General features: G+C 33.5%; 1 protein-coding gene across 12 annotated transcripts in view; it reads left to right on the top strand.

Moving 5' to 3' along the window:
- The window catches only part of LOC118450272 (uncharacterized), a 45367-nt gene that overhangs the window by 6982 nt on the left and 24299 nt on the right, over positions 1-14086 (top strand). The window contains exons 5-6 of one of the 12 annotated variants that reach the window (XR_014982079.1): positions 11232-12400; positions 13031-13168. The exons of 6 other annotated variants lie outside the window; for them this stretch is intronic. Coding sequence is in view for 5 of the 6 variants with exons in the window: in XM_085656527.1 (XP_085512653.1) it covers positions 655-1939 (1285 nt within the window). In the remaining variant the exon portion in view is untranslated. Of the gene's footprint in view, positions 1-654; positions 2024-3909; positions 5337-6625; positions 8081-8509; positions 9932-11231; positions 12401-13030 lie in introns of those variants that run through there. 5 more of the 12 variants (XM_085656524.1, XM_085656527.1, XM_085656531.1 and 2 more) reach the window with 5 other exon arrangements.

Consider the following 14086-nt stretch of genomic DNA (forward strand, 5'->3'; position numbering starts at 1 on the left):
CGGATCATGCTGCAAAGTTTTTGTACTATTTTGTGTTGTTCTTTATTTTTATTTTTTATTTTTTTTTATTTATTTTCTTATTTTTCTCCCTATTTACTTCTCATCCTTCTCTCTACATGTACACTATCTTCTTCCCCTCGCAGTTTCTCGTATAAAATATAATTCGAGCTAATCATAAGTTAATCTCGAGTCGATAAAGTAGACAGTGACTTTTCCAACTTACTTCGCACATGTGCTCTCGTTTTTCATGTATTTTATAGCTATATTATTATTATTATTATTATTATTATTATTATTATTATTATTATTATTATTTGTTTTTTTTTCCAAATAATTCAGCAACACTCACGCACTTTGCACGATGATCACTTTGCAGAAATGATACACATACACGGATACACATACACGCGGATAACACAGAGAAACACGTATTCAAGCAGCTAATCTTTTTTATCTTTCTTTTTTCTACTTTTCTATTTCTATTTATCTATTTATCTATCTATCTATCTCTGTTTTTGGCTCACTGTCTGTTGCAAGATCAAAGCAAGCAAAAGAACACGAAGAATCAAATGTGAAACAAAAGGCACACCGTGTGCGTGTTAACCGAAGGTTCTTTCTCTTTGCCGCAATATCTTTGGCTTTTGTCGATTTCAGGGATGGAGTAGGAGGTGGAGGAGGAGGAGGAGGAGGGGGTGGCGAAACCTTCGGAGGATTATCGGGGATGCTACGTCAGATACTCTCACCGTCGCCTTCACCCGAGACGGGAGAGGCCGGTATGACGGCGATCGGTTGTAATTTTCTCCAGGCAAATTCGATCTTTTCGAATCAATCGTCGATGATGCCATCGACCTTATCCTCAGCGACATTGCAAACGATACCATCTCATCTCTCGATGATCTATCCGGATCAAGGTGGTCTTCTGATGGATCAGTCGCAGCTCGTCCTCCCGGAGTCCCATTCCTGTCCTACCTGTGGCCTTGAGTTTCGTAGCGCTCTGAAGTTAAATTATCACGTGAAAACGAGTCACCCAAGGCCGCCGGAGTACGAGCAACAAAACGTCGAAATTACGGCGAGATACTCGTGCTCCGTCTGCCCAAGGAGTTTCTTCGTTCTTGCGCACCTAAGAATGCACGAGACGACGCACGAGATCGCACCACATTCCTCATCGGTGTTAGGTGCATCTTCGTCGAACGTGCCTACCTCTCGCGGTGCAAATTCTGCTACCGGATTGATGTCCGGCATGTCCGTCGTTGTACCTGCCGGTGCTGCTGCTACAGGCAATGTAGAGAAAACCTTTGGCTGTGATCGTTGTCCAGCAAGTTTTCGATACCGTACACTATTGGAACGTCATAGAAGGATGCACGAACTCGGACAAGAGAAACCTTACTCTTGTCCAAGATGTCTCATGCGTTTCGAGACACGTAATCTTTACAATCATCATGCTAAAACTCACAAGCCTAGCATCGATATCAACGACAGACTCACAGCAGATAGCAATGCGGTCTCTTTAACAGATCCTACCCTTACGGTTACCGGGACTAACCCTTCTATTGTCGGTTGTCCTCCATCTACAACGGTTGTCGCTGCTAATGCCAACAAATCGTTGACAACGGCCTCTTATCCTTGCGACTCCTGTTCGAAACAATTTGCCACCATTGAATCCCTCACCAGTCATAAGGCTGTACATAGATCCAGGCCATTGGTTTGCGATGTTTGTGGAAAGGGTTTCACTCATCGCAAATATTACGTCGTTCATCAACGCATTCACACCGGCGAGAGGCCTTATTTATGCGCTATGTGTGGTAAATCATTTACTCAAGCGTCCACCCTCACGGTTCATCGTCGATATCATACTGGAGAACGACCATATACTTGTACGCTTTGTGGGAAGGGATTCGTTACGAGAACTATCATGCTCAATCATATGAAGAAACATTGAAAAGGATATTCTATCTAAAGAGTTGTTTCTCGTGATAGCTTATAATGAAAATGGCGCGTTGAGGATCTCTTTATTATATATATATATATATATATATATATATATATATATATATATATTTCTATAATATATATATATATTTCCATATATATATATATATGGAAAGACAAGGAAATTCAAGGTAAGAAAAATTAATGAAGAGATTAATTTTGAAATTATATTTAATTTGATCATTTCTTTTATATTAATTGCATTTTTAAAGTACCTGGTATTATTGTTTTTTTATATAGCAATCTTAACTTTATAAGATAAAGTTATATATGGACTGTAACAGGTTGTAATAGTTGTAGTGCAAAATCGTAAAAGAATTAGATAATTATTTAATACTTAGGTTATAGTGTAAATATGATCTCTGTGATATCGTTTGAGATGCCTCTATTATATTATTATACAATCGAATGAGAAATTTTTATCGTTGAAATCGAGAGGCATATATTGAAATATATGTTTAGATAAAAATGAACAACAACAAAAAAATAACAAAACAAAAATATTAATGAAGAATGCAGAGTAATATACGTTTAGGTAATTATCTCGCTCGAGTTTGTTAGTTACTCGCGAGAATGGTATTTCGTACCTGTATAGGATATATAGAAATTTCATTTGTAGTTTAACGTGCCTAAGACATGTGCCTAATTTTTCTTATTAATCTTAAAACAACATGTGCATTAAAACTAAGAAATATATTGAAAGGAATACGCGTTTTATGTACGCAACTTATGAGATTAGACGAATCGGGAATTTATAGTTTTAAATGCAATTTAACTTAAAACGTGCAATATATACATAAATATATAAATATATATATATATACACGAATTTAAGACGTTTTTAGGTTTAAACCGCGTAGTAACATGATAGTCTAAGAAAAAAGTAAACTGTCGGCAAATTTAGGTGCTTTTCATGACTGCAAGCGGTACAGATCTTACCGCTATAATACACTAAGTGGTTACAAAATGTAAGTATAAAAATGTTTATACATTTGTACCTAATTAATTAATATTTAGCGACTGCAGGAACAAAAATGATATAATTATATATATATAATTATATATATATAATTATTTATATATATATATACATATATATATATATATATATATATATATATATATATATATATATATATATATAATCTGTGGTGAATTATCGTTAAAAACATTTTTCATCGCCAATCGATGTACCTTTTATGTCAGATTAAAGTTATCGTAAATGTTATATCGTAAATATACACGAATATGTATTATTTATTAAATTTAAGTTCGTAATATGAAGAGTTATGAATCATAAATTTTAATAATAAAAATAGAAAAGGAAGTGTTCTACTGTTAAAGTGCGCGTCGGTAAAGTCACTTGCGATTATCGACCAATGGTAATCACTCGTATCTAGGATATCTACTATATCAACGAAATGAAAAGAATTTTCGTTTTATTTCTTCGATCATCGTGTGTTACATATAGTTCTATATATTATTTAACACTATTAATAAATATTTTTCAGTTTCGTGATAATAGATGGCTAAACAGATCTAAACTACTCTTTACGATGAATAAATAAATATACAAGATAACGTAAGAGATACAATTTCTTTTCCTCGATTTGTAAATAAGTATTTTTCCATATCCTCACGACGTACACAAGTTTTAAATGCGGGAAGAGAGACACAGGTACGCACAGAGAGAAAGGAGAACTATTATTGATTAAACACAAACAAACAAAAAATGGTATAAATTATCAAAGCTTTTCATAGTCCAATGATGAAAACGATTTCGTGTATTCGGCAACCATCCTTGTAAATATCCTGCTTAAGACGTAAGACTCCCTTTAAAGAAGAAAAGTCAAAAGTACGAAAGATTGATGGAGAACGAGATCATTGATTGATTCCTATTTGTGTCTCTCTTCTTTCCAGATATTTTGACTCAAAGATCACGATACATCATCAGGCTCAGGAACAACAGCAATGCGGTATCAACGAAACAAAAAACGTCTTTAGCCCTGAAAGCAGCAACCCCTTGATCAATGATCCATTGGACGTAGCGAAGATGGAAAATGCTGAAATAATGATGACCGAGGAAACAATACTTCGATGCACTTTCTGTGGCGACGTATTCGTGGACGAGCACACTTTAGTTTTACATCTACAAAGTCATGAACAGGTACCGGACGAATCGTTCGTTTGCGAGCACTGTGGTTGCAATTATCCAACTTCACTGGCACTGATAGAACATCAGGAGGAACACGCGATACCGGAAAAGAACTATAGTTGCGAATCTTGCGATTACGTCACTTTACATCGACCTAGTCTCGTTATTCATCAAAAACGTCACGGTCCTCAGTTAAGGTATCAATGCGAGATCTGTGGCCTTGGTTTCACAACACGTAATAGTTATCAAGATCATCAACTTTTGCATTCTCGCGAAAAACCATTTCAATGTGAAATTTGTAACGCCACATTTCGATATCGTCAGGGTCTTAGATTACACGCTAAACTGCATCAGCCCGATTATGTTCCACCTCAGAAGAAACATCATTGCGAATTGTGTAATAAGCGTTTCTCTAGGAAACAAGTATTATTGGTGCATATGAAGACTCATGGTAACGTAGGACCGTCCAATGAATACGTCTGTCCTATCTGTGGTAAAGCTGTCTCCAGTAAAACTTATTTGACGGTACACTTGCGTAAACATACCGGTGAGAAACCACACGTTTGTGATCTTTGTGGAAAAGGTTTTATATCACAAAACTATTTGAGTGTTCATCGACGCACGCATACAGGCGAACGACCTCACAAGTGTACGCACTGCGAAAAAAGATTCACACAACGTACCACTTTGGTCGTACATTTGCGTGGACATACCGGAGACAGACCTTATCCTTGCACTTATTGTCACAAATCCTTTGCCTCAAAGACCATGTTGAATTCCCATTTGAAGACTCATGCGAAACAAAATGCACGGCAACAACAGGAACAGCAACGAAGGGAATTGCAACAACAACAGTATCAACAACTTCAACAACATGAGCAGCAACAAGCTCTGGATACTGTAACGATTTTATTGCCGAGTTAAAGTAATACTAAACGACTGGCTCGAAATGTTGTCTCATAATAATGATTAGATAAAATTTCATTATCTAAGCTTTCTCTTATTTTAACGTTATTTTTCTTTGAATCGTTACATGTTGAAAACGTAAATTTATTCGTCGGATTTTCACTGTAGGGACCACTTGAAAGTATAGTATTGATACTGATACAAAATAAGTTTAAAACATAATGTTATATATTTATATTTATTGTATTTTATTTTAAATTATTTAAAAAAAGAAAAAAAAAGAAAAAAAAAGCAGCAACAATTTTTACGTGCTATGAGAATCTTTAAGAAAAAAGATAAGTAGTAATCTATGTGATGATTATCATGAAGTCTATCCAAGTTATTGTCTTTTTTTTTTATTGAAGATTATTTATTGTATTTCTTATTGCGATTAAGAAAATAATTTTGACTTGATGTTAAAACTTGGCCTATTCCAAGTGTTGAGCCGTCCATATTGTCTTTAACTTTTAATTATACAGTATTTACCTTTAATACTCAACTTTGCTTCTAGTTATCATATTAGATATAGAATCATGTGTACTCGTATTTCGTTCCTACTTCCATAGCTATTAATCAATTATTTTTCAAAGCCACTTTTTTTTATTCTATCGTCAATAGGAATGTTTGTTGAATAAATTTTTCTCCTGAAAAATGAAAAATTATAGTGCCTTATGATCGTGAATATTTATATTTCTAATGTCGTACATTTTTGAATGCACGAATAGATTTAAATTAATAATGATATTTATTTTTATTTGACAGATAACTTCAATTGATTAAATTCATTCATAATTATTAATAATTATAATAATAATAATGAAAACGTATAAATTATTTGACAAAAAAATTTATCTTAATGTCAAAGTACACAAAATTTCGAAGTGGCGAGAAAAAAGAAACTATTAGAAAAATTTCTTTCCACAGATAAATATATATATATATATATATATATATATATATATATATATGTATATATATATATTCATATATATTTTGTATATGACCTGCTTTTATGTAAAGATCATGAATAAAATTACATCCGTATTTTTTTCTATTAAATGATTATATACCAAAGAAAGAAAGTTCCTTATCAATTAAGATTTGATAATACTTTCGACAATTGAAAGTAACATGTTCTTTATAATATTTACAACAATCACAACAATCAAAAGAATCCATATTATTATAGTCTCTCGAAGAAATGGAAATACTCTGAAAAGGATTTAAGATTCATCATCGATTGAAGACTATTCAAATACGTCGAAGTAAGTAATAATACAAATTGTATATTAAGGATAATATACACTGACTGATATAATAATTTAACGAACTGAGTAATTATCTCCTTTGAAATATACAAGAATTTTCACTCATTTTTACAGGCATCCATCTGGTGATATTTTAAGGGAAGGGGTGATGATAGGGGAGGGGAGGGAGATACAGAAATAATAAATAAAAGTAACATTTAAGGCATCGTTAAGTCAAATCAATAACTATTCCGTAATCCACTATCAATCGATTTTCTCGTCTTTACAGGTATACAAGTATTGCAACAACAGTACGAACGAGATCATCACGTCAGCAAGACGCAAAAAATGATAAATCTACGATCATTCTACAACAAGGGAACACTAACGACTCTAATTTTACGTATCAATGTGAATCCTGTAATGAGGAATTCAAGACGGAAGCGAATTTGTTGGTGCACCGAACTGAAAGATCGATACTTAGAACACGAGAAGCTTTGCGTATGGCTGAAAAGAAATACGAGTGTGACAATTGTGGTGAAAAGTTTGTTAAAAAATTGTTATTGATTAAGCATCGACGTACACATTGCAAGGATATAATCGAACGAAAGAAACAAAAGAATCGAGAAAAGATAACGAAATTAAAATCGAAGCAAAGATCGATAGCCGAACCGAGTTCTGGACCGATTGAATGTAACATTTGTCATAAGATATTTAAGAAGAAAAAATATTTGAACGTACACAAGACACTTCATGGTGCACCACACATCTGTCATGTTTGTGGGGCCAAGCTTACGTCCGAGTATTATCTCAAAATTCACATCAGACGTCACAACAAGGAGTTCACTGAGTTCTGTAAGGTCTGTAACAAAGGATTTTATCTGAAAGCGACCTTGAAAACTCACATGAGCGTTCACACCGACGACAAACCATGCACTTGTGAAATCTGTCATAAATCATTTGGCAATCGAGTTTATTTAAGAAGCCACATGAAAATTCACAGTCAACCTGGTACAAGGAAGAAATACAAGTGTGATATTTGTGGGTTCGAGACTTTCTATAGTTATTGTTATAAGGAACATCTTTGGACGCACACGGGCGAGAGTCAAGTTGCTTGTGAAGTTTGTGGAAAATTGATAAGAAGACAATACATGAAGACCCACATTAGAATACACACAGGCGAGAAGCCTGAGATTTGTGAATTTTGTGGGAAAGCGTTTAGTTCGAGAAAGTATTTAATCAAACATCGACGTACTCACACCGGTGAGAGACCGTACAAATGTAAAATTTGCGAGAAAAGATTCACACAACGTGGCACTTTAAGTGCACATCTACGCAGACACGACGGCACTAAGTGATTTATAATCGATCTTATTATTAGGACAGACAATGGGAGATCTTACAATATTTAAACAAAAGATATTTCATCTATACATATTTAATTATAATTCGAAGTAAAGTAAACAAAGTATTCATCGTGTATTTGTATAAATACATGGACTTAATTAACAACACCGACCAATTATCATACTTAAATTATAAACATATTTTTCTATGGTCTATTCAGGAAAAAAAAGAAGAAGTTTCATCATTTATATTTGTAAATCCTAGTCGATAGACCTTGTAAATAGTTTAATAATATTGATAGCAGTCTCGAATAAATTATAAACATTATTTATAATCCATAAATGATTTCGTATTAATATTTCATTTTAACGATACGCTATTGTAAAGGACAAAGTACAAAGAAACAAATTCTGATAACGTTTTCAAAAGGTTGGTGTATATCTGTTATTTTGTTCTTTTTTTCTTTTCTTTTTTTTTTTCTTTTTTTTTTGTTTTTTATTTTTTAATTTTTTATTTCTTAATTTTAATTCGTAACAGAGGAGACATATCAACTCTTGAAAAAGATTTCAGCTATAAGTACAAGTTTACTTTCTAATGTCGATCATCAAGAAAGGTGGTGTTATTTATTCATTAAAACACATGTCAGAAAGAAACATCTATTATCTCTAGATGCCTGCTTTGAGAATCTAAATCGTTATTGGAAGAAACAGACAGAGAAAACGAACGGCAGGGAGAAAAAAAAGAAATTTTGAACAAGAACATGTCGACTTTTCCCTCTTTTTTTTTTTTATTCACCACATATGTTGACGTATATTATCTATTGCAGGTGCAACAGGACAAAACACGGTGGATGTACAATGGAACTATCTAAACACGAAAACGATGAGTTGGAGAATATTGAAAACGAAGAAATTATGATGAACGATCCTTTGAGATATTCAACGAAAACAAGAAAAATATATTGCAAATCGGATATACAAAGAAACGAAAGGGATACACGTTATCATAGTAAGTGTTCATCAAATCGAAAATATTCGACCATTTATCAATGTGACGTTTGTGGTAAGAAATTCCGAAAAAAGTTTCAACTTCACAAGCACAAATACGAGCATGAGAATAAATCCGAAGAAAGTATGGAGTACGATAATCGTTGCGAAGAATGTGGTAGGGTATTTCTTAATGAGAAGAAGTTACATAAACATATGATTAAGGCTCATCAACAGGAAAAACCATATCAGTGTGCTCTCTGTGGTAAATGTTTCAAAACTGAAGAATTTTTGAAGACACATTTGAAACAACACAACAAACGTTTCACTTGTGATATATGTGGTGTCTCCAAAGTATCGGGATACGATTTACGTTTGCACAAAAAGAAACACAATCAGGAATACGTAACTCACTGTGAGATTTGTGGTAAAGGATTTTACACAAATCAGACGTTAGAGAGACATTTGTTAACTCATACTGGTGAGAAACCATTCATTTGTAAAATCTGTAATACTCCTTATGCTAGTGCAGCTTATTTGAATATGCACATCAAGTCCCATGGTCAACGGGAGAAACATAAGTGTAATATTTGCAATTTTGAAAGTTATTGGAAGGCAGCTTTGAAGGTACATCTGAAGATCCACAGTGGCGAAAATCAAATAACATGTGAGATATGTGGAAAATCGGTGTCGAGTAAAACCTATTTGCAAATTCACATGCGAATACATTCCGGTGAAAAGCCGCACGTTTGCGAAGTATGTGGGAAAGCATTTAGCGTTAGGAAATATCTCGTTGTACATTTGAGAACGCACACAGGAGAAAAACCTTATGAATGTAAAGTCTGTCAGAAGAGATTCACTCAGCAAGGATCATTGAATTCGCACATGAAGTCGCACAATGAGAATAAGTAATAAAACCAAAGAAACAATATCGAATTAGTAGTATGTATTTTCAAATAATAAGAGACTCTGCTTCACTCATGAATGTTGTGCAAATTGTTAATGTAAAATGTTGTAACATGTTAGCACGACGAACGGTTTCTCTTACCGTCCATATTATATCGTTTATATTCGGCTTATTGCAACTAATTAAATTTGTGTAAAAGACACTATTATTATTATTATTATTATTATTATTATTGTTATTATTATATTATTATTATTAGTATTATTATTATTATATATTTTTGACAAAGTTTGATTTATTAGTTAAATTATATTTAAACAAAATAACAATTTATGGAAGTAAACTTTAAATAAGATAATGAAATTTCTGATTATATTGTTAATTACTTTGTGCCATATTAAAAAAGTAGATTCAATTTTATTGTTGAAACACAGGAAATACGTTAATAAGTTCGGTTTCTTTACTACCAATATAAAATAAATTTTTTTACAAAATATTCAATTAAATCATTAGATCAATGTAAATAATTAGAATCGTAATACAAAAGAATCATACTTAAAATGAATGAAAAATTACAATTGCTTTGTATGGTGCTTTATTTATATACATATATACATATATATCATTTTGTATATACATACATTATGCATCTGATGTAGATATTATAAGTCACAAATTTTATAAAAAAAAATTTGTGTTCTTTAAATATTTACTTTTCTCATCCCACTCCATTTTTTTTATACATACTCTTCGTTATTATGTGATTTGATAACGGCCTTCTATTGAGACGATCTTTTAGATAATATTTTAGAAATACTCGTTTGATGCATATTGCTTTTTTTACTCGAATGCATTATATTAGAAAATATTATTATGATATTAGATAATTATATTTACCCTTATGGTGCTTTTTCTACAAGTAAAAAGAATCTATGATATGTTTTGTAATCAATAGAAGTTATGAGCGAATTATCAAAAAAAAAATATATATATATATACATATCTATATGTTTTTCTTCGATTTCGAAACCTCTAATCTCATTATTTTTATCCCAATTAGTATTACTCGTTGTAATCAGGTAAGTTTTTGTTGTATATATTTAAATTCGATAAAACTTTTGTAATAAAGTAATAATTATATTTTCAGATTTAGACTATGTAATAAAAGGAAGTTAACTCGTGAAACTCGATATAACATCGAAATGAAAGTTCGAAATCTTAAAAGTAAAACGAGTATCGACTGATGTAATTGATAAAAAAAGTCTGTAAATTTAATCTAAATAAAAGGTTTTACATTGTAACTTTTGATAAAGTTAATAGTTCAAAGAATACTATTGTGTCCAAATGGTGATAACAGCGAGTACGATAAAGACAAAAAAAAAGGAGAAGAAAGAAGATATATACATACATATATATTTATATATATTTATATATATATATATATATATATATATATATATATATATAAATTAAAACGTAAGAAAAAAAAGTTATGTTCCCTAATCATATCCTTAAAAAAATTATATATATCCTTAATGATCATCCCAATGTTGAGTTTGACCATCCAGAATTATAAACGATCAAGAGAAAAAGAAAAAAAAAAGATATCATTATCGTTAATCGACTGACCCAGGCAACTTTTATTTTTATTCCAGATGTGAAAACTTATTGGGAAAAGACGAAGATGTTGAAGAAACAACCAAAGATACGTTACCATTAAAGTCCTTCATAAAGAAAGAAATGACGATAGAAGAAAACGATTGGATAATAAATAAGGATACATCGATGAAAAAGATAAATGAAGATGTAGAAGTAAGAGAAGAAGAAAAAGAAGAAATGAGTAAGGAAAATGTCGAGGATCGTACGGTTACTTCGTTGGAGGAATCAGAAAAACGTTATTATCAGTGTAACATATGTACTAAACGTTTCAAATTGAAGAATCTTTTCGAAGGACATTTAGTTGCACACAGTGATGCTAGGCCTTATCAGTGCGATGTTTGTGGTAAATCCTTTAAAAGAACTAACACTTTAGCGGTACATAAAAGAATACATACGCGTGAAAGAAATTATGTTTGTGACGTTTGTGGTCGAGCTTTCGTCCAAGCCTCACAATTGGCAACTCATCAGAGACGACACTTCGAGAGGTATACAAGATATTGTGAAATATGTAACAAGGGTTTCTTTACTAATGCTGAGTTACATGGTCATATGAACGTGAGGCATGGTGCGAAGGAACACGTGTGCCATTCCTGTGGCAAATCCTTTCCCAATAATCACACGTTGGTACGGCATACGAAGGTACACGATCCTAATTTCAAGCCGGTTAAACATCAGTGCGAATTTTGTGGCAAGATATTTGCTTATAAAAACTCTTTGGTCGTACACGTTAAGTCACATACCGGGGAGAACAAATACGATTGTCATCTTTGTGGTAAATCGGTTTCATCGAAGGGTTCACTTCAAGATCATCTTCGACTTCATGGTGGTGAGAAATTACTCGTTTGCGATGTCTGCGGCAAAGCTTTTCACAAAAGGACCACTCTCGTCGTTCACAAGAGAACTCATACCGGAGAGAAGCCATACTCTTGTGACACCTGTGGCAAATCTTTCACTCAACATTCCACTTTGGTTATTCACAAGAGATATCATACTGGACAGAGGCCCTATCAGTGTAATCTCTGCAACAAATCTTTTGTCTCCAGGGCACTCTTGAATGCTCACAATAAGATACATGTGGTCAACGTTATGATTGTTCAACCAACGTAAACGTCCTAATCATTTTCACTAAAGTGATACCGAAAAAGTGTGAAACTTCGTCGAAAAGGTGATCAATCCGGATCTTCTTCTATATTTATGGATCCCGAGCGATTTCTTTCTTTTTTCCTGAACAACGTCTTGCATTACGTACAATGTCATTTCTTTGATTAGGAACGTATTATCTGTCGGATAATATAAGAAGAAAATAACGAATATTCATTTTTGTAACATTCGTAAGCCCTTTTCAAATTAGAGAAAATAAATGTTTTACAATACGAAGTGTTGTTAAAAGAAAAGAAAAGAAAAGAAAAGAAAAAATAATATTTTAGATTGAAAGAATTTGTTGTAAACGATTCAACGAACTTTGTAACGCGATATGACTTGGTTCCTACATTTTCTAAAAAACATTGTGGATTTCTCAATTGATGTCCACTTTAACAATTTCTATAACATTGTAACCGTAGAATAAACCCACAGCTTAGTATGAGGATCTATAATCTCAGTTAAAATAGATTGTTTCATTTTGCTTGTATTAATTTGTGTCAAATAATGTCGTTCGGATGGCACGATTTCTTGCGATTTGTCAGATGCCAGAGAGTCGCTAAGAGAGAAACAAAAAAAAACACATATACAGACCATCAGATAGCGGAAAGAGATATGAGATACTGATGTGGCCATTTGAATTTTTACATTTCAGGTATCACAACCGGCTATCCTTTTCCGAAGACTATTATCCGATGGTAATGTTCGCGAAACTCGACCTGGTAAAGAAGGACGCGGAGCCCGAGAGGAGATCAACCATAGCGAAGTGTCCGGAAGAAGGTGCGAGCGAAGAAGCAGGAAATAATTTAACGATCGGTGCCATTGATGATGATGGAGAACGAAAGGTGATAAAACAAGAGGTTGACGCTGACGACGAAGAGGATGATCTTTCTTTGACGTATAACTGCAAGTTGTGCGGCGTTTTCTTTGCCAGTCAAACTCTTCTGGATAATCACGAGATCGAGCACAAGGGTAAGCGTAAAAATACTTGCGCTCAATGCGGCCGAGTATTTCGGACTTATGTGAATCTACGAAAACACATGAAGAAGCATAACGGTCGTAAGGGGACGCGTAAATCGAGTGGCACCTCGATTGTTAGCCGATCTACGTCTTTGAAGAAGGTCAAGAAAGAGAAACCAGAATTGGAGTTACTATGCAAGACATGTAACAAAGTTTTCCGGCACAAGAGCAATTACCAAAAACACTTGTTACGACATACCGTAGGTGATCTTACTTGCAAACACTGCCCGAAAAAGTTCCGCCTCTTTCGTGATCTTACTAGGCACGAGAAGACTCATTTCTATCCGAGTTACATGTGCAAACAATGCGACTACGAGACTACAGTGTTAGCCGCTCTCAGCATTCACATGTTACGGCACACGGACAAGGCCGATCTACCGTTTAAGTGTAATGAATGTGACAAACATTTCCGCAAGGCTATCGATTTGCAGGAACATTACAATATTCATTCCGGTGACAAGCCGTTTGTCTGTCAAGTCTGTGGAACGGCTTTCTATCTGAGAAGACAACTTTCAGCACATTGCCGTCGAATGCATCCAGAAATGAAAGCCAACAAAGTTACAAGCACTGCTTGTGACATATGTGGTCGTGTTCTTGCCACAAAGAGGTCATTATTCCGTCACAAGGAGAGTCACAATCCGACTAAACTCTATCTCTGCGATTATTGTGGCAAAAGTCTTAGTAGTGCTGA

Source organism: Vespa mandarinia, chromosome 4 (assembly GCF_050613455.1).
Source record: "Vespa mandarinia isolate Hongniang chromosome 4, ASM5061345v1, whole genome shotgun sequence".
Lineage (NCBI taxonomy): Eukaryota > Metazoa > Arthropoda > Insecta > Hymenoptera > Vespidae > Vespa > Vespa mandarinia.